We start from the raw sequence: 22,511 nt of genomic DNA, 5'->3' as shown, positions 1-22,511 counted from the left end.
GGAAGCAACCCATATGCCCATCAGCAGACGAATGGATGAGGAAGCTGTGGTACATATACACCATGGAATATTACTCAGCCATTAAAAAGAATTCATTTGAATCAGTTCTAATGAGATGGATGAAACTGGAGCCCATTATACAGAGCGAAGTAAGCCAGAAAGATAAAGACCATTACAGTATACTAACACATATATATGAACTTTAGAAAGATGGTAACGATAACCCTATATGCAAAACAGAAAAAGAGACTCAGATGTATAGAACAGACTTGTGGACTCTGGGAGAAGGCGAGGGTGGGATGTTTCAAGAGAACAGCATTGAAACATGTATATTATCTAGGGTGAAACAGATCACCAGCCCAGGTTGGGTGCATGAGATAAGTGCTCGGGCCTGGTGCACTGGGAAGACCCAGAGGGATCGGGTGGAGAGGGAGGTGGGAGGGGGGACCGGGATGGGGAATACATGTAAATCCATGGCTAATTCATTTCAATGTATGACAAAAACTACTGTAATGATGTAAAGTAATTAGCCTCCAACTAATAAAAATAAGTGGAAAAAAAAAAAAAACACACTAGCTACAAAAATAAAAAAAATAAAAACAATGCAAGTTAACTGCTTTCTTGTTAAGCCATAACTACATATACATGTATAACTCTTACCTTTGAATCATTAAAGTGGATTATAAGAGAAAGTTTGAAGTGACAGAATAGCTAACAAAACAACCATCTAATAGCAAGTTTTCTGATGAGACTAGAGATAATGGGGTAGAGACCAACATAAGGTAACAGTTTCTTAAATGTGTGCATTTTCCTCATAAGTTAAAAAAAAATGTGAATTGAATTGTAGACTGCAGTCACCCAAGTTGGGCAGCATTATACCACCATGCTGCCCACTGATGGCCCGTGCATGAGGTCAGGTGCTGCTATCCTACCTGTAGCCTTCCAGGTACTGTGTGACTGCAGTTGGTGTGGAATTTCCTCTGGTGTTTGCCTTCATCCCTCCTCTCCCGTGCAGAGGCTGTGGAGCAGCGGTGAAAGTTCTTAGGATGTCCTGTGCTGTTTGAATTGACTGTTCTGTGAAGAGAGGACACGACTAGGTCTGACCTCCACACTGTGCTCTCTGGTGAGATCTCAGGAGTGTCTTATTTACCCAGTGACCAAACCAAACTGTTAGCTCAATTGTACTCATCTACTGACGATACTAAAGTTGATGTTAATAAAGCAATGAAGAACCGGCAAAAAAAAAAAAAAGATGCAGGGACTTCCCTGGTGGTCCAGTGGCTAAGATTCTGTGCTCCCAATGTAGCAGGCCCAGATATGATCCCTGGTCAGGGAACTAGATCCCACATGACACAACTAAAAGATTCTGGATGTTGAAATAAAGATCAAATATCCCAAGTGCCACAACTAAAAACCAAAACAGCTAAATAAATAAATGAATAGAAAAAATTTTAAAAACCACTGGTGAAAAAACCTGAAGATGACACAAGTAAATGAAAAGATATTCAGTGTTCATGGATTGGAAGAATACTGTTAAAATGTCCATACTATGCAAAGTGAGCTACAGATTCAATGCAATCACTATCAATCCCTATAGCATTTTCACAAAAACAGGGGGGAAATTATAAAATTCCTATGGAACCAAAAAGGATACCAAATAGAGAAAGTAATCTTGAGAAAGAACAAGTTGAAGGCATCACAGTTTCTGATTTCAAAAATACATTACATGACAAAGCTACAGTACACAAAGATTATGCTGTTTGATTGAAGAAATACATACAGGCCGACTGAACTGAACAGAACAGAAAAATAAATCCACAAATATATGGTCAACTAATCTTCAACAAGGGCATCAAGAACAGATAATGAGGAAAGGACAATCTTTTCAGTAAGCAAGGCTTGGAAACTCAAAATAAATTATCTTACAAAATACACAAAAATTAACTCAAAATGGATTAAAGGCTTAAAATGTAACACCTGATACTAGAAGGGAACAGGGGGAAAGTTTCATGACACTGGTCTTGGGGATGATTTTATGGATATGATACCAAAAACACAGGCAATAAAAGCAAAAACAGACGAGTAGAAATGCATTAAACTAAAAAGCTCTGCATAGCAAAGGAAACAGCAGAGTGAAAAGGCAACCTGAAGAAGAGAAAATATTCATAAACCATATCTGATAAGGGGTTAATATCCAAAATATATAAGGAATTCCTACAACTCAAAAGAAAAAAACTAAATAATCCAATCAAGAAGTGGGCAAAGGACCAAATAGACATTTTTTCAAAGAAGACATACAAACAGCCAGCAAGTGTATGAAAAAATGCTCAATGTCATTAACCATCAGGGAAATGCAAACCAAGCATTGACAAGGATAGAGGAAAAGGTTATCCTTGTACACTGTCAGTGGACATGTACATTGGTCTAGCCATTGTGGAAAACAATATGAAGGTTCTTCAAAAACTTAAACACAGAATTATGACATGATCCAACAATCCCACTTCTAGATACATATCCAAAGGAAATAAAAACATTGAGGTATCTGCACTCCCGTGTTCACTGAAGCATTATTCACAATAACCAAGAAATAGAAAACAACCTAGGTGTCTATTGACTGATGAATTGATAAAGAAATGGTGATATACATATGTATATATAAATTATTATTCAGCCTTAAAAAAGAGGAAATCCTGTCTTATGTGACAACATAGGTGAACCTAGAAAGGCACTGGGCTGAATGAAATAAATTAGGTATAGCAAGAAAAATACCATATGATCGTGCTTAGTCTGAAAAAAGTCAAACTCAGAAGCAGAGAGAACTGTGGTTACCAGAGGTGGGGGTGGGGAGAGGAAACGCGGTTCTCTTCCTCAAAGGGCACAAAGTTTCAGTTATGCAGGATGACTAAGTTCAGAGACCTACAGTACAGGGTGGTGACTATAGCCAATAATACTGCTGCTGAAATCTGATAAGACAGTAAATCTTTTTCTAAAAAAAACAAAGATAGAACCACTGTTCACAATCTCCAAATACCAGATAGAAGCTAAATATTTTTTTTTAATTTACAGAGAATTCTTTTTATTTGTCTTTTTAATCCTCCTATATTTTAATTTTACTTTTATTAAATTACAGTTGATTTACAGTATTAGTTTCAAGTGTACAACACAGCGATTTAATATTTTTATATACTCCACTTTGAGTTATTATAAAATATTGGCTATATTCCCAGTGCTATGCAATATATCCTTGCAGCTTATTTATTTTATAAATAGCAGTTTGTACCTGTTAATCCAATATGCCTATCTTGCTCCTCCCCGATCCTTCTCCCCACTGGTAACCACCAGTTTGTTCTCTGTATCTGTGAGTTTGCTTCTGTTTTGTTATATTAATTCATTTTATTTTTTTTAGATTCTGCATATAAATGATAATATAAAATATCTGTCTTTTAAGAGAGTAAATCTTAAATGTTCTCACCACACACAGCAACTATGGGAGATGATGCATATGTTGATAAATGTGACTGTAGTAATCATTTCACAATGTATTAATATATGTACATCAAAAACATCTTGTTATACATTTTAAATACATACAATTCTTATAAAAATAAATAAATTCAGCATTAACCGATTTCATCAGGATTTGTTTTCCCTTAGTCTCTCTACTTTGCCTACTTCTGCCTTAGGTTAAGCATTAGGTTCCATGTGAAGGAAGATGGCAGCAAGTTCAAGGCCAGTGTGAGAGCATGTGTGTCTTCCCCAGAAGTCCACAAAAGCCTCATGGCATCACACTGATTCTAAGTGAGCATATGTCTCTCCCCGTGTCAGTGACCATAGCTGGTGAATATCATGTGCTAATTTTTAGGCAGAGGTCATGTATGTACCACTGGAGCAAGGGGTAGATAACCCTCTGGACAAAATACAGTGAAGGAAGAGGATTTGCAGAGGTAAACTGGGTAGAAGACAAAAAGACAAGAAGACAAAAAGGTATCCATACAATATTTGAAAATATATACACTAGAGACAAAAACTGGAAGAAAATACAGAAAATAAAAATCTTGTGGTAATAAGAATATGAACTGCTTTTTCCTCTATCTTCCAAACATTTTTAATGGAAGTTTTAAAATTACAGTTTCATATAACTATACAGGTCAATCCTCATTACTTGCAGATACCATATTTGCAATTCTGTCTACTCATTATAAATCATTTGTAATCTCTAATATCAGTATTTGCAGGGATTTTGCAAGGTTTAACACTGACTTCTTGCTTCAGCTCTCATACTGTAAACAGATATCCATTTAGTGGTCTATTCAGGGCTAACATAAATGTAAAAGGACAAAATTAACACTTAAAAGTTATTTCTCAAAGATATTTTAGCAATGTAACAGTATCTATTCTTGAGATAAACATTTTTTAAAAAACATACTTGGTATCAGATCGACATATAACAAAATGGTAACTAAAGAAAATTTTGAATAATACTAATTTATCAGGTTTAATACTATTTTTCCGTATATTTTGTCCATAATAACCGACTTTCAATTAAAATCAGTTATTGATGGAGAAAGAAATGGCAACCCACTCCAGTATTCTTGCCTGGAAAAGTCCATGGACAGAGGAGTCTGGCAGGCTGAAGTCCATGGGATTACACGACTGAGCATGTGTGCACAAGGGTGGAGGGAGATGGGTTGGTAGCAATAAAGTGGTAGAACTAAATAAATAAATAAATAAATAAAATCAGTTATTGAAAACTCTGAATTTTTAAAATATGAAAACAAGTTTCCAAATAAACCACTAAACAGTATACATTTTCAATAAAAATGATTTATTTAAATGTCTCTTTATTTAAATACTTGTGTACCTAAATCTTAGTTTTTGCTAAGTTGTAACTTCTTGTTGCAAAGAGTAAATTGTAAAAATGTTTTATAGACTTGCAAATTTTAGAACTGTAAAGATGTATCAGGTAATATGCCCAAAATGGCTAATTTTATTTTAAATACTAATTTTTTTGGTTCCACCATGGTCATGCAGGATCTTAGTTCCCTGATCTGGGATCAAACCCATGCCTCTGGCAGTTAATATGTGGAGTCCCAAACACTGGACCACCAGGGAATTTCCCCAAATAGCTAATTTTAGAGTAACCTTAGAAAATGAAGATAATAAAGAGTTCAATAATTTTAATCCTTAGGAATGTAATTATGATGTACGTAAGAAGTGTCAAGCAATATTCTGAGTTCAAGAAAATTCCCCTTAACCTACAAAAACAAATTCCTTTGGGGAAAAAAATTTGGTTTTATTTAAATATAGCAATATGGATAATATTTCAAACTATGTATTAATTTGTTCCTTCACTCATTCAATTTTTTTTTAAACCAGATATTTACTGTGTACATGTCACATGTTGCACAAAAGTTCTAGATGCTAGGGGAACACCAGTGAATCAAAACAGATACAGCATATGTGAGTTAACATTCCAGTAAGAGGGGACAAAGACAGTATATAGGAGCAAACCAATAAATAAATGTCAGATAATAAGTGCTAAAGAGCAACACAGGATGATATGATAGCGATATCTATTATGTTGGAGGAGGTAATTTCTTGGAGGAAATTACAGTCAGGCATTTGGTAACACTACAAATTCAGACTCCAGTCTCAGATGAGCCCTCAGTACACCTTTAAGGCTATCCATTTTAAGTATTATTTCCTTCCTCTTGCAATTCTTTAGCGATTATTCTAAACCTTTCTCAATCTCAGACCGACCTCTTCATTCTCAAAAGATGAACTTTCCTCTTACTTTACAAGGATTATCTTTTGCCATTTCTCACCTCAATACCTAAAAGCTTATCCAAAACTGCTCTCTTACTTCCTTGCTGCCATTTCAGACCTCAATTCTATTTTCTTCTAAAATAGTTCTTGAGGATTTGCTATGAGCCAGTCATAATGCTAAAGGAAAAACAAGATTCTTCTCCTCAAGTAACATTAAGTACTATCATGAAACCAATACAGAATGATTTGGAAGCATACAGGGCACACCTAAGACTTTCAGGTAGACGGTATCAGGATACTGCAAAGAGGTGATTTTAAGCCAATCTGAAAAATTATTAAGTAGAGTCAGGCCACTACTATGTGCCCCTAGGAGTCTCTACCCTTCTCCACGTCACTTAACATGCTGTATTACAGTTTATTAAATGAAGAGCTCTATAAGACAAGGAAAATCCTGTGGCAAGTCATTCTATCTTGTTAACCACTGTATCCCTGGCATTTAATGGAACAGTTACCAAAGAGGAGCACTGAAAGAATATTTATATTATAAAATAAAGAAAATAGTATGAACTTTAGAGTTAGGTCTGTCCTTGACAGTACTGATAATTCAAATTATTAAAAAACTAGGATGGCTGTGTGTATCAGCTGAATGTCATCTGTAGCTCTGGATTTAAATTCTGACTCCATTTCATATGAGATTTTTAAGTTAAGACAAGTCAGTTAAATAATTTGACTATCATTTTATAATTTGTACATGCTTATAATAATAATATTGAATTCATAGGATGGTTTTAATGATGAAATGAAACAGCATATGAAAAAACACATTTCAAAGTTAGTACATTAAATATAATAAATGCTTGACTTTCTTTCTAGACTGCTTTTAAATGACTAATATTTATAGTTAGATAAGAAAATTAAAATATGTAGAAACTAACGCAGAATGAGAGCACTCTATTTTGTTTTTCATTCATGATTTTTCTCAAGCACTCAACTTAATAAACGATCGTCTAGTTTGCATACAGACTTTAAAATGCCAGGCTTCCCTCACAGCTCAGTCGGTAAAGAATCTGCCTGCAATGTAGGAGACCTGGGTTCAATTCCTGGGTCGGGAAGGTCCCCTGGAGAAGGAAATGGCAACTCACTCCAGTATTCTTGCCTGGAGAATTTCATGGACAGAGGAGCCCAGCAGGCTAGGGTCCATGGAGTCGCAAAAGTCAGACATGACTTAGTGACTAAACTGCCACCAGACTTTAAAATATATTTAATCTTCTCTCCATTGTAAATTGGAATTTACAGGAATTCCACTTGGAATTCCATTGGAATTCTCCAGGCCAGAAAACTGGAGTGGGTAGCCTTTTCCTTCTCCAGGGGATCTTCCCAACCCGGGGATCAAACCCAGGTCTCCCACATTGCAGGTGGATTCTTTACCAGCAGAGCCACAAGGGAAGCCCAGGGTTCTAGCAAGTAACTGTATAAACAATGTTTCAAAAGTCACTATGCAAATACTAAGAAATCCATCAATAAAGTTTTTAAGTGAGAATGTAGAGTTAAATTTAAATTGCACAATGCAAAACTAAGAATACGCTTCTACACACACCACATCTGAAACTGCAAAGCAAGCATGAGACACTGAGAACAGGGATAAGTTGGAATTCTCATTCTGGAAAGAAACAGACAAAGGTTTTCCCCGCTTTCTCTAATTTTCTTTTCAATTTCTTTCGAGAGGGTCCTCTCCCTCTCTGTCCTGAGAGGAAAGCCTGGACAGATTGTCTTTCTGCATGATGAAACAGGAAGGATACGGAAGCAAAGAAGCTTCACGAAAGACTTCCAAAAATGTCATATTTATCCTCTTTCATTTAGCGCCTTCAGAGAATCATCACGATCTTTCAGGGAGGACTGATTCCTATTTCCACTGCAGTCTCTTGTCCAGTATATTCTGTGCTAAAGCTTCCTGGGCTCCACTTCCATTTATGACAGGTTCAAACCAAGTTTCTCAGAATATTTGTTGAAAGTCTCTGTCCTCTGATGTCTCCCCAACTCTTTCTGTTATGTGTGTAGTTTTTACTCTTTAATTCTAATCTTAATGGAAGGAAAAGATATAAATAAGTCAATCTGTAATCTCAAACAGAACTCAACAATTTGCTTTCTTAACAATATATTCTGAACTTTTCCCCGAATAATTAAATGTCTACACTATTTAAGCATAAGCATGATTTTAGTTTCGAAGTTAAACTTTACTTACTCTTCAATTATGAATGCAGACAATTCTAATGAAATTCAAAGTAAAGACCACAGTATTCAACATTGGAGTCACCAGACAATTATTTTTTAAATATTTTATTAGCGACTGATTTAGAGAACTTTACCTATTTTTTTGTTTTGTTGCCTATGTTTTTGGTGTCACATCCAAGAAACTGCCAAATCTAGTATCATGAAGCTCTTCCCTATTTTTCTTCTAAGAGTATTACAGTTTTAGCTGTTAAATTTAGGCCTTTGATCCATTTTGATTTAATTTTTATGGTGTCAGATAGGGTCCAACTTCATTATTTTGTATATGGATATTCAGTCTTTCCAACAACATTTGTTGAAAAGACTGCCCTATTCTCATTGGAGGGTCTTGGCATATCTGTTGGAAATCATTTGGCCATAGATGTGAGGATTTTTTTTTGGGCCCTTTATTCTATTTCACAGGGCTATATGTACGTCTTGATGCCAGTACCATAGCGTTTTAATTCTATAGCTTTGTAATATGTTTTGAGGTCAGCAAATAGCTTTGTTCTTTCTCAAGATTGTTTTGGCTATTTAAGGTCCCTTGGGATTCCATATTAATTTTAAGAGGAATATTTTCCACTTTGGTTTTATTTCTAATAATAGCCATCCTAATAAGTGTGATGCTAATAATTTTATTCCAATTGTCTATTTCCTTAATGTATTTTTTTCATTGCTAGTGAGGGAAGCATGTTAAATGGAAGGATCTTCCATTATTGGGGGCATGTCTCCTAGTTCTGTCCAGTTTTGCTTTGTATGTCCTGAGGCTGATATCCATTATCTGAAGATACAGATTCCTCTTTTAAATGTCATTTCAGGACAAGTAAAAAGTAGAACCATAATTCTCAAACTAATGTTGAATTTTTCTGGAGTTCCCATCTGAGAATTTTTAAATTTATAAAATATGTCAAATGATGATCTAAGAAGGTAAACATTCTAAAATCATAATCAGGGTCAACTGAAAGAAAACTTTATAAAGGAGTAAAGATATCCAATCCAGGAGTAAAGACATTTCAGTATCTGACTTGGCTATGCTTATAGAAGTTGGTGGTAAAACAGGCTGGGCTAGATTACAAATGGACTTTTAAAACATGCAAAGGAGTCATTTCAGGAGTTTAAGAGGAGAAAAGTAATGGTAAGATTTACATTTTTAGAAGATCATTTAGCTATCCTATAAAGAATGACCTGGAAGCTAAAAAGAAAGAAAAAATTAGAAGAAATTATTATAGTAGACAGATGGGAAACTGTGGCACAGTAGAGACTATGAAACAGATCCAAAAGATCAGCTAAAGGGTAAAATCTACAAAATCAGTTGAACAGACTGACTATAGGATGAGAGGGAAGGAGCTATAAAAGTCAAAGGGAATGACATAAATGACTCTCAAGAGAAAATGACAAAATATAAGTGAATGAAAAAAAAAACACTCATCATTTTGTTTTTGGACTTTTAATAATCAACTGACCATTCATAGAAAATTGAAAAATCTACAGTAGGAAACTGTGTTAACTTTGAAGCTATTAAAAAAATCAGTGATTTCACTTTTATATCATGGATTGTGAAATGGGTTTGGAGATTTTTCCCTCTCTTTTGCTATATAATCTATTTGAAAAATCCAGTTTACTATCTTTCTACAGATCTCACTGACGCTTAACGTCTTCCTTTCTCTGTTGTTTATTTGGTACTTTTATAAATATATTTTTCCTCTGAAAAGCTCACTTTATCTTCCTGGTTTTCATAGTGTATATGTGCAAGTCACAAAACAGAATTATTTCTTTCTCTCTTCCCATTTTAAACATTTATTTTCTTCATAGACACAGAAACTGTCATGACAAAACTCAATTGGAGGGAATTTCTTATGTTAAATTTCTCATAGGTCTTGTCTATGTGACTGATTTCTCTGTGATAAATTAAAAAGTTATTTTTCCTGTTTCATCTCAATGCCTAAAACAATGACACACAGCATGCTCTGAATAAATATTTGTTAAGTATTGAATGGGCTTCCCTGGTGGCTCAGGTGATAAAGAACTTGCCTCAAAAATTTGCCTGCAATGCAGAAGACCAGGTTCAATCCCTAGGTCAGGAAGACCCCCTGGAGAGGGAAATGGCTACTCACTCCAGTAGTCCTGCCTGGAGAATTCCATGGACAGAGGAGCCTGGAGGGCTATAGTCCATGGGGTCACTCTATAGTTCATTAGAGTCGGATATGACTGAACGACTAACACCAAGAACTGAATAAACTAATGAATTCATATCTCAGATAGTAAGAGTCTAAGTCTCAAGCTCCAGAGAAGGGCTGCTCTTACTTCATTTAATAAGTACAGAATTCCCTCTACTGGATCTTTTTTCCTTCTCTGTACAATCTACCAACCCCATCCTGGGGCCTCTGCTGCTGTTTTCTGTTAGCTCTTCTCATATTTCTTCTCCCTACTCCTTACATCAAAGACTTCCTAAGATTATTAAATTTTTCTTCACCTACATATGTTTCTAAGAAAAAGTCACCGCATTTATAATTAGGACATTCATGTGTTTTTTTTTTAAATGAAAGCTATCAGAAGCTAATTCCTCCTGACTATAAAGCACTTCAGGTCAAAAAGTTATCATGAAGTACACATTGTCTGTTTAGGACAAGGCTAGCTGCTAGAGACAGAAGGATATATCTTTTTTTATAAATGGAATGTAATTGCCATAATAATTTGATATCTACTATCAACCCATTCATTTGAAAAGCACATGAACATGATCTTCTACAGTTAGGAAACTGATCTTGTTCCTTTTCTCCTTGAATTTATATTTTTGTATCACTTCCCCAACATAAGCTTATCTCAACACATTTCAGTGCTTGCCAATACTTTAGTCATATTTCCCTACATAAAACAGTATATTTAAAAATTCTTGAGAACACAAATTTAAGAACTGTCATCAGTATTGTTATATTAACTTACTAGAGCAGTACTTACCAAATGAGAAACAGTTCAAATTATGATCATTATAAAATATCCTAAGTCAGCTTTTATTGGAAATGCATCTCATTTAGAATTGGATAGCTCCTCCTCCCTCCAATTAAGTCATTCATTTCAGAATCATATTATTTGTTGCTAAATAGAAATAGAGTTCAAGCTGATCCTAGTCTTACATTTTGTATTCTTCCATTCCAAATATAATAGTCACTCTTCTGAATTACTAAGCTATGTACCAAAAATCACATAGGAGTATACCATAAAATTATTCTTAATCAGCAGACAACTGTGTCCTTCTGTAACATTTTTGAAAACCACTGGAAATTACTATTCTTAGGAAACAATTAGCTATCCAGCTACTAGAATCATTTATTTTCTAAACAGATTTAGGTCAGATTAAAGGTACTACTTTAATTGTAGAGTAGGAGAGGGACAGTTACCGAAGAAGGGGAGAGGTGTCTGAGTTCAGGCACAGTCGGAGGCAGATTAATTTTCGGGAAGAAACATACAATTTAGCAACCTGAAAATTAATACCCTTAAGCTATCATTTGGGCTTCCCTGGTGGCTCAGATGGTAAAGAATCTGCCTGCTATGCGGGAGACATGGGTTCGATCCCTGGGTTGGGAAGATCCCCTGGAGGAGGGCATGGCAACCCACTCCAGTATTCTTGCCTGGAGAATCCCCATGGACTGAGGAGCCTGGCGGGCTACAGTCCATGGGATCACAAAGAGTCAGACATGGCTGAGTGACTAAGCACATAACCCCTGGAAAGCCGCCATGTACTTTACAAAGTTAAGGGTCTGGGTTACATGATGCCCAGTCTGAGGACTGCTGTTTCAGGGATAGACACAGTCTCAGATACACACAGCGTAACAGAAGTCATGAACTGATTCTGAGGGGAGGTCTGGGGGGGGGGGGGGGGGTTTGCGGCTCAGAGTGAGCGATGAGGTATGGGAAGAAAGAGGGAAAACAGACTATGTAGGCCCAGATAACAGATTTTTCATTTTTGGTAGTATTTTTGAATCTGCTCTGTACCTCTGCCACTGAAACCATTCCCTTACCCTAAAGCTCTAGATGCGAACATGTGATGGATGTGGGGGATGGGAAGAAAAATGGTTTTAAGACAATACTGATGAAATGACACTGAAGCTGATATATGAAGAGACACTGCTATTTCAACTTACAGGTTCTGACATCTTAATTCCATTCTGCTAACACTGAAGAGCCACACATAGACAGCAGTCACAGAACACAGGGCAGAGACACAGTAAACGTGATCCCTAGGATGGTATGATTTTAATAATACAAAATTTAAATCACTAACCCAAAATATGCTTTATATATTTTCCTTAAAAGATACATTTTCTTTCCTCTAACAGTATCTACCCTTCACAGCTTAGAAATATATACCTCCCATTAAAAGAACAAAACACAACAGTACTATTTTTTTTTACTGTTTTAACACACTGCCTAATTAAACAAAAGATTTGAAGCCGCTCTAAAGATGCAAGATTGTTTAAAAACGAGAGAAGCAGGCTGAGCCACAGTCAGGAGTTGTGTCAGGGACCCTATTCTTTGCTCAGATATGGCTCTGAAATCCATCCTACTGCAGGGCAAACGGAACCTCGCTGAAGCTAGTCCTCACTCCGGGACTTTCAAGGGCAACTCGTGATGGAGAACATCAGGACCTTGGCGAGATAATGGGAGGAGGTGGGAAAAGCTGGGGGAGACTCTCTTCGGATATCTATTTTTATTTACCACAGCCTGTAAACAAGACCTTTGAAAAAGTGTCTTGTGTCAAGAGTGTTAAACTCAATCCAAAATGGCCATTTTGTAACAAGTATATGTTTATAAATGTTTCGGAGGTAGCGTTTCCTGGGTATTCGATCCCTAAGTCATCAAGATTCCCTGCAGAAGGAAAGGGCGACCCGCTCGAATATTCTTGCCTGGAAAATTCCACGGACAGAGAAGTCTGGTGGGCTACCGTCCATGGGGTCGCAAAGACTCGGAAACGACTAAGCGACGGAGCACGTATGTCCATGTTCTACAAACAACCCTAGCGCAGCAGGGTACACCCCGAAGTTAACAGCTTCCTCATGGTTATTAAGAGCCGCGTGCCCAACAATTAGGGTATCCGGAGCAACGCCCTGAAACCAGGCGGGGTGTTAACGGCTCCTCAACAGGAGCGCACAGCTACAGGTTTCTCGTTCCCGGCCAGGGCGAAGCGAGCGCCCCAAACCCCAAAGAGCGTTTCCCTACGGAGCCAACACACGACACGACGCTCGGGGACCCCCAAGCGGCCACTCAAGGAAACACACTACGCAGAAGGCGGCCAGCGGCCCGACCGCGGTCGCGGTAGCTAGTCTTACCCCACAACGCCTCCGCTTCCCGCGTCGCCTCGCCCCTCCCGCCCCGCCGCAGAGGCTCACGGGACGCGCGTCCCGCGGCGGCCCCGCCCACCTCGCCGCGGACGCTCACGGGACACGTAGAACACCGCCCCCTCCGACCCCGCCCCGGCACCGGCTTCGCGAACGCCCGCGGTGCTCCCTCGGGCCTGACTTCCGGTTTGCCCGCTCGGACCTGGCTCTGAGCTGCGGACAACCGGAGGCCGCGTTTCCGGCGCGCGCCGCCCGCCCTCCCGCCGGCCCTTTTGCGGCGTTTCCCCTGCGCGGCGCGCCGCCTGGGCGGGCGCTGACGAGGCCGGGTAACCGGTCTTCTTCGGCAGCGGCTCGGCCCTCGGCCTCGGCGCGGCCCTCCTTCCAGAGCCTCCGAGGCCGCAGCCCACTAGCCGGCCGTGCCGGCCCCGGCACCGCCGAGGCAGGAGAAATGGGAGTCCCTCCGCGGCGTCCCCGGGGCAGCTGCGTTCGCCAGGGAAGCGGCTGTGTCTTCGAGGAAACCGGAAGCCCGCGGTGACCCCTGGCGACCCGGTTTGTTTTCGGTCCGTTTCCAACCACTGGGGAATCGAAACTCGGCGGCCCTGGGGGCGGCCCCGCGGAGCCTGTGTTCTGGGTGAGTGAGCCGCTTTGGTCCGGCAAAGGGTGCGGACGGGGGGACCACTCTCCGCTGTCGGCGCCGGTGGGAAGAGACGCGTCGTTTCTCCGAACCTTGGCGGGGGTGCCCAGCCGCTAGGCTTCCCACCAGGGGTGCCTACCTGGCATCCCGAATCTCGTCCCCTCTCGTGAGGCGGCCCGGGCCCGCTTCGTTCTCGCCTCTGCCTAATGTTTGTCTTCTGCCCGTACTGTGGTGTACAGGGTCCCCTTCAGTTTTATGTCATCCAGTGAGACCGCATTTAAATTGGAAACTAAAGAGGGGGACGTGTGGCTTGGGTGGGCTTGCCTTGGGCGATGGACATTACATTACTCAGGACTAAGAGTCCATAGTCGTTGGTTTTCCAGTGTCTAACCTATGTACTCAGGGTGGTTTTCCATCATTTGTTGAGTGACTGCCACATGCCAGGTGGACTGAGTCCCTCATCCCTACCAACAGAGAACTCAGATACTCGGAAGTGAAAGAGAATACAGAAACTGAACTACAGATGAAAACAGATTGGTCCACCATGTGTCAGAGATAGGCTGAGATGATCAAAGTCAGTGACCTACTAGGACTGAAATTGATCCATGCCTCTTAAACCTAAAAGACGTTTGCTTTTTTACGCTTTGGAGTTTTAAATTGGCTTGAACACGATCTCAAGGCATGGTTTACGTTCCAGTTCTCTAGAGTTGTCATATCTAATTCACCAACCTGGGGGGGAATGGTGCAGCCTTCCCAGGTTTGTTATTTTAATGCGATGTTTGTAAAATGGGAAGTTGTAAACAAAGGTAAGGTTTTAATGTTAAAGAGAGATAGTGAAATGCGAATGCACTGGATTAAGTGAGAACATTAACTCAAAATCTGAGTGCTGAATTTTCTACTTACTCAGTTGACACTGGGTAAGAAACCAAAATCCCTCCATTTTCCCTGTCTCTGAAATGGGAATAATGCTTCCTCTCCGAGGCATCAAGGCAGTTTCCTGGAGTTTGCTGGCCTTAGAGTCAGCTAGCCATTTTTTCATTACTGGCTCCCACTGTTTAAATGGTCCTATCTGTTATATAAGGAAATTCTTACTCATCTGGTAGATATTATGTAGATTTAATGAATTGTTATGGAAAGCAAGTGAGCCACTCTCCCTAAAAGTCAGAGCACACTGCCTGACATGCCAACACAGAGTGTTGTCATGATTATTAAATGATGTTATGAAGTACTTCGTAATCCTTGAGGTAATGAAATCAGTGTAATTGCGTGTTTTTTCTTTCTTTCGGTACATGTATTCTGGATTAAAATACAGTTGTCTTATCACCATGAGAGCATTACGCTCAGTTGCGTATTATACATTATGAAAGGAAAGAAAAGTAGACTGCCTTTCACATCTATGCTAACCCAGAAAGAATCTTATGATTCCTTGGCCATACAAATTGATTTCTTAACTAAAGCAGTTGGTGAGATAGCGCCGAGGGTTGTAAAAATAATAATGGGGTTTTTCCTACTGTGTATCTGATGTCGAGTACGTTTTTGGGCTTTCTCTGGATTATAGGGTCTTTGAGTGGTGAGGTACACAGATTAAGTGGTGGTGGTTGTTTAGTCGCTCAGTCGTATCTGACTCTTTGTGACCCCATGGATTGCAGCTGCCAGGCTTCCCTGTCCTTCACCATCTCCCGGAGCTTGCTCAAACTCATGTCCATTGAGTCGATGATGCCATCCAATCATCTCATCCTCTGAGATTGAGTGATAGTATCTTGAAAAAAGGCACTCGATGATCCCTTCTTTATAAGCTTGTTAGACCATTCCTTCCCTTAATTCTTTCATTAAAAATAGAGAAAGAAGTAAGTATTAGTTTTCCTCTGTAAGACTTAATCCTTGTTCTGTAGTATCTTGACTGATCTCATGAACTGATCTTATGAAATAGGGATAGTGTGGCTTTTGAGGATTAGAAAGATGATGAGAATTCTAGATAAGATTCACGTAGGAGGCAATGCAAGTTGAGGGAAGAGCCTATTAAATAGGCCTTGACTCAAACCCTAGCTCTATTATACTGCCACGTGATTAGAGACACTTTTACTTCACTTCTTTAAGCCTCTGTTTGCTCATTTGTGTGATAATACCTTTCCAGTCAAGTTTGATGATGACATATTATGTGTAGTATATCTTTTACTTAATTCATAGTAAAACTGAATTCTGCTTTAGGTTGCCATACCGTGTTCGCATTCGCACTTTGTTTTCACAATATAGAAAGGCAGCATCTGAGTGATGTTGTTCAACCCTGGCATTTTCCCACAAATAGTGGGAAAACGTAGATATGGATAGGTAAACTAATCAATAATCAAAGTGTCAGATCTTAGAGTCTGGGCTTCTGAATCTCAGGCCAGTGTTTTTCCTACTACTGAGTTCTGCCTTGTCCAGATTCTTATTGGGAAAATAAGAATCCATTTTGTGTTGCCTCTCAGAATGTGGTATTAAGAATACACATTTGAAAGATGGCTTATTTGGGTTCACATTTGACCTTTGCTGCTGATTCTTTATGTAGTTGTAAGTAAGGTATTTAATTTTTCTAAGATTTGTTGATATATTAGAATGATAGTACCTACCTGAGAAATAGGAAAATGCATATACAGAAGAAACAGTCCTCTGTCCTAATATTATTCGAGCCCACTGGGGATTGTAGTCCAAGAGACAGTCTTTCAGAAAGCTCTTCAAGGTCAAAGCATAGTTCTATAAGTTTTTTGAGATGGAGGATTATATGTCAAATGACATATTGACAGTTCACACAGTCCAGATCTAAATGTACAAAGTGAGTAAGTGGTCATGGGTCATTGTGGCCTTTTACAAGATTAAGAAGGAAGTTATTTCCTAATGAGTTCTGGTTAATGCAAATGCACAACACACATTAAAGGAAGGGAGGAGGCTCAAAAGGGTAGAAAAAAATTTTATGTTTAAGTATTTCTTGTTTTGTCATAAAATATGAATGTTATTTCGTCAGTTTCCCCCCCTCTTTGATCATTAATTTTTTTATAGCATTTGGTGATCAAATATTTGGTTCCCTGATGCCAGGGCGATTACTTACATGCCCTACGTCCATCATGTCCTTTGGCATTGGGTCTTAATAGCTCATTTTAGGGAGGTGTACCAGTAAGGTGTCTGGTAAGGACTAATGGTCAGTTCCAGTGTCTGATAGGACTTCTGCCAGTTCTGCCTTGCAAGTGCATTGTGCATGTTCATTAATCTATAGAAAACTATATAGGTGATCAAAACTGACAATAGGAGAACTTTCCTGGCAGTCCAGTGGTTAGTACACTAGTTTCCACTGCAGCGTTTGATTCCTGACCAGAAAACCAGGATCCTGCCTACCATGCTACATGGCCAAAAAATAGGGGGGACAAATTGACGATAGAAGTAACAGTGTCGGTAGTAAATGTTTAAGCCAAGATCCTCCTAAAGTAAACCATTTTCCTAGTATGTTTTCTGAACTGGAAAGAGGAACATTCAGAGTGAAAATATGACTCTTCGAGTATATTATAAGATGGGTTAACAAATATCTTGGCTAAATGGTCTTACTGTTGGAAAACTGATAGAAACCCTGCACATAAGCATTAAAGGCAAATTGGGAGGGTTTGTTTCCAGAGGCTATGCATAGATGACCTTCAGGCCAGAGGAAACCAATTGTGCAGCTTTCTAACCAACCTGGAGAGATCTGGTGCCATAAACTTGTTCTGTAAGTCCATTAGGTTCATTAGGAGCTACCCAGTATTTAGCATGTGGTGAAAAAGAGTGTTTATGGCTGGGTTCAGAACAGGCGTCATTAATTGGACAGGTAAGAAGGTCCCACGTAGTGGCATTAGAAGTAATGGGTAGGTTGTGTAGTATTAGAATTACTTCTAAATAAAATAAAGGCCATCCAGTTAGAGCCTTGGAAAGGAGAAATCCACCAAGGAAACCTAGGAATATTGGACAGAGGTCCACAAACCTATGGTTTGTTTGGCTTGATTTTTGAAACTTGCAAATAATTGAGCCCAAGGAAGAAATACATTGGGTTTATAAGCAAAAGTGTGAGCAGTTGTCAAAGTAATAGTATGCAGGCCTGGTGTGGCTGTTTGGGTCAGCTCTCTGCTTCAGGTGTCGTTTTTTTGTCCTGGTCTGGTGGTGCTGATCCTACTCAGTCAGTTGGGTGTCAGAAACAGGAGTTACAGTTCATTCAGGAGTGGAGGCCTGCTATGGGCCCTGTCTTCCATAGCTGTAAAGAGTCTTTGTTGATGTCTTTTCCAGTGTGCATAATCCCCTGGTTGCAAGTCATGGTGAGATCTTCATTCAAAAATAGATTATTGTGATAGGCTTTAGAAACAAACATAGGGTGTTTTAATAATTCGATTCAATTTTACAGTAATATAACAAGAAGCCATCTAAGAAGTGAGTCTTAGGCAGTAAATATATATTAAAAAAACTCAATTAACAAAACTAGAATTGAATATCCACTGATGCATAATCTTTTTCTCTGTGAAATTACCTTCATAACAACCAAATATAGCCAAATAAAGACTTATTTGTGAAGTAAGTATGGTTAATTGACCACATGCTCAGTTGCTCAGTGGTGTCTGACTGACTGTAATCCCCTGGACTGTAGCCTGTCATGCTCCTCTGTCCTTGGGATTTCCCAGGGATTTCCCAGGCAAGAATACTGGAGTGAGTTGCCATTTCCTTTTCCAGGGAATTTCCTGACCCAGGGATCAAACCCACATCTCCTGCAATGGCAGGTGGATTCTTTACCAGCGAGCCACCTGGACACACAGCCTCTTACAAATAGGCTGTATCGGAACTTTTCGTAAGGAATCTTGGATTAAACCTTTTAAAGGCCTCTCAAGGCCAGATAAATTACACCAAGAGTTTGCCACAGATTCTTCCTACAATATTTATAGATTTGGGTGAATTCCTCTCTTTGAGGTCCCCAAAATACCTGAGGTTCGTGCACCTCTTAGATGGTAGCCTTCTTTATTTCCCTGATAAAGGTGCTGGAAACCTAAGAGTTTCCAATTCCTGGAGGGATCAGGTAGAGAGAAAAGATGTGGTTGCATGTGTGCTCAGTCGCACACATAAGTCTTAACTGTGTTGAATTTTATTTCTGACTTTGCAACTCAATGGACTGTAGCCGGCCAGGGTCCTCTGTCCATGGGATTCTCCAGGCAAGAATACTGGAGTGGGTTGCCATTCCCTTCTCCAGGGACTCTTCCCCAACCCAGGGATCAAATCCGGGTCTCCTGCATTGCAGGAAGATTCTTTACCATCTGAGCCACCCAGGTGGAACGCAGTTCAGACAGAGGACACCGCAGTGGGCACTCAAAGCAGGGTAGACGGGAGCAGTAGTCACATCAGTCTTTGGCCACATATGTGGGATCTGGGTTCCCCAATCAAGGGTTGTCAGTTTTAAAGAGGTTTTTTTGTTGTTTATTTTAGTTACCTTCTATAGCATGAATATTTAATTAGCCCTCTACGACAAATCTTTCAGTGAGGCTATTTTGGAATTTTGAAGCCTTTTAGGGCTTTTGCATATCAGTTAAAATCCATGGCTGATTCATGTCAATGTATGGCAAAAACCACTACAATATTGTAAAGTAATTAGCTTCCAACTAATAAAAATAAATGAAAAAAATATATATATCTTGCCTACAAACTAAAAAAAAAAAGATAAAATAGTTTGAAATGGGAATGCTCCTGAATTTTAACAGTTTTCAAATCTTTTTAATTCAAAGAAACCAAGGAGCTCACCCTACAACTATTTTCTCCTTTTATAATTCAATTTTAGAAGTGAAAAAAACTTTTATTTAAATTTTTTAGTTTTTAAATTGTGAAAGTATGTTAGCGCATGTATAGGAGACTTGGAAAATACAAAACAGAGTTACATATAGTCCCACTTTATATTACAATTATTTTTTAAGTAAACTAAAGTTTTTAGTTGGAATTTCAATGTGAAACTCTCAAAAATTAACAGAGTGAGTAGACAGAAAAGTAGAAGGATATAGTAGGCCTGAAAAGCCCTGTGAACCAATTCAACATAATTAATATTTATACAGGTTTTATACAAATCCTGTTCAAGTTCCCAGGAGACACTGGAACATATCCAGGGACGTAAAACAAGGTACAGAAATGTCATAGTCTAAAGATATTGAAATATACAGAGTCTGTTCTCTTATCACTGTGGAATTATGTTAGAAATGAATATCAAAAGATATTTGAAAATAACTCACATGTTTTCAAGTACAATGTGACATTTTCCAAGAGAGATCTTTGACTTAGCCATTGAAAGCCTCAAGAAGGTTAAAAGACTGAAAAAAACACAGATGATTGCAGAGAATAAAGTACTTAAATGAGAAATTGATATGAAAGATACTTTAAAAACCTCATGTATTTGGAAATTAGATGTCCACTTTGAAATGATGGATGTATCTAAGAAGCCATAACAAGGAAAATTAGAAAATATTTGTAACAGAATAAAAATGAAAAGAGAGTTTACCAGGATTTGTGGCATGCCGATGAAGGTGCTCAATGCACCTGAATACAATGTGGAATCTTGAATAAGGTAGGAAGACAATAATGGACACTAGCATAAAATTTTGTGAGATTTGAATAAAATCTGTACTTTAGTTAATAATAGTTTTTTTTTAATGATGTAGTATTTCTTGATATTCTCAGAATTGGATTAGAAGTTTCATGCCTCATTCAAATATTTTTTTAAAAATCACTAAAATAATAAGCTTTCTAGACTTTTAGCAGTAATACTAGATGCCAGAATAAATGGAGTTTTGAATGAATATAATTTGAAATCTGTTGTTCTGTTCATACTTGGTCAAACAAATGGAATCAAAATATCATAAATTTTTTAGCTAAGCAAAAATTCATATGTTTTCTGAAGTGTATATATTGTATTATACTATATGTATAGGTATGTACATATGTATGCAAAAGCTTTTCTGCCACGCTTGATAAAGGCTTGAGAAGGAACAACAACAAAAAAAAATGGAGAAATTGGAAAATATAAACTAAATGAAATGGGAGCACTGAATATGAAATAGAAAAAGTGAAACAAACTAGAAAGAACTAGAAGTAAAGATCATCATATAGTCCTGTTGTTTGTAAACATGGCTGCTCATTAGAATCATACCTAGAGCTTTGGAGGAAAAACAATACCTAGGCACCTGTAGTTTTCAAAAAAATTCCAAGGTAATGCTCATATGCATCTGGATTTTAAAAAGTGATTATAGGTTTTTCTATTAAATGGTAGCTTTAGTGATACAGAATTCTATTATTTTCTGTTAACCAATCATGATACAGTGGTAGATATTAAAGTGAATAATAGTTATATAATCACAATAGTAAAAGATGTTTATCAGTTTTCACAAAAAATAAAATTGCCAACCATAATGGAAACATGATTAACCTAACTGTATAAAATAATTACAACCTCAGGGGTTAAGTAGAGTGGAAGTGCATACATGCATATGTTTTCATCCACACAGCCCAGTGTTTGTCTTTGGTACAATTAATCCATTTACATTTAAGGTAATTATTGAACTATATGATCCTATTACCATTTTCTTAATTGTGTGGAGTTTATGCTTTGTAAGTCTTTTCCTTCTCTTGTGTTTTCTGCTTGGAGAAGTTCCTTTAGCATTTGTTGTAAAGGTTGTTTGGTGGTGCTGAATTCTCTTTAACTTTTGCTTGTGTGGAAAACTTTTGATTTCTCTGTCAAATCTGAACATGAGTCTTGCTGGGTAGAGTAATCATTGTTGTAAGTTCTTCACTTTCATCACTTTAAATATATCATGCCATTCCCTTCTGGCTTGAAGAGTTTCTGTTGAGAAATCAGCTGAAAACCTTATGAGAGTCCCGTTTTATGCTGTTTGTTGTTTTTCCCTTGTTTCTCCTAAGATTTTATCTTAGTCTTTACTTCTGGCAGTTTGGTTACTCTGTGTCTTAGTGTGGTCCTCCTTGGGTTTGTCTTGCCTGGAACTCTTTGCACTTCCTGAGCTTGGTTGACTGTTTCCTTTCCCACATTAGGGAAATTTCCAGCTGTTATCTCCTCACATATTTTCTCAGGTCCTTTCTTTCTCTTTTCCCCTTCTGGGACCCCTATAATGTGAATATTGGTGCATTTAATGTTGTCCCAGAGGAGTCGTAGGCTGTCTTCATTCCCCCCCCACCCCATTCTTTTTTCAATATTCTGTTTCACAGCAGTGTTTTCCACCATTCTGTCTTCCGGGTCTCTCATCTGTTCTTCTGCCTCAGTTATTTTGCTATTGATTCCTTCTAATGTATTGTTCATCTCTGTTCTTTAGCTCCTCTAGGTCTTTGGTAAACATTTCTTGCATCTTCTCCATTCTTTTTCTGAGATCCTGGGTCGTCTTCACTATCGTTATTTGGAATTCATTTTCTGGAAGATTGTCTATCTCCATTCATTTAGTTCTTTTTGTAGAGGTTTGTCTTGTTCTTTCTTCTGG

At 38.4% G+C, this 22,511-nt stretch overlaps 2 protein-coding genes across 6 annotated transcripts in view; one reads left to right on the top strand and one right to left on the bottom strand.

Moving 5' to 3' along the window:
• Window positions 1-13,415, bottom strand: part of ZCWPW2 (zinc finger CW-type and PWWP domain containing 2) — a 151,369-nt gene extending 137,954 nt beyond the window's left edge. Inside the window, exon 1 of one of the 4 annotated variants that reach the window (XM_070455278.1) lies at window positions 13,362-13,415. Coding sequence is in view for 3 of the 4 variants with exons in the window: in XM_070455280.1 (XP_070311381.1) it covers window positions 933-997 (65 nt within the window). In the remaining variant the exon portion in view is untranslated. Of the gene's footprint in view, window positions 1-932; window positions 11,909-13,361 lie in introns of those variants that run through there. The other 3 variants (XM_070455280.1, XM_070455276.1, XM_070455279.1) reach the window with 3 other exon arrangements.
• A 148-nt stretch (window positions 13,416-13,563) lies between these two features.
• AZI2 (5-azacytidine induced 2) overlaps window positions 13,564-22,511 on the top strand; it is a 33,103-nt gene continuing 24,155 nt past the window's right edge. For both annotated transcript variants that reach the window (XM_020878333.2, XM_070455275.1), the window contains exon 1: window positions 13,564-14,001. The gene's annotated coding sequence lies outside the window, so the exon portion shown is untranslated. The remainder of the gene's footprint in view (window positions 14,002-22,511) is intronic.

This window comes from Odocoileus virginianus, chromosome 26, assembly GCF_023699985.2.
Source record: "Odocoileus virginianus isolate 20LAN1187 ecotype Illinois chromosome 26, Ovbor_1.2, whole genome shotgun sequence".
NCBI lineage: Eukaryota > Metazoa > Chordata > Mammalia > Artiodactyla > Cervidae > Odocoileus > Odocoileus virginianus.
The sequence above is the reverse complement of the archived record's forward strand: the minus strand, read 5'-3'. Positions and strand labels throughout refer to the sequence as shown.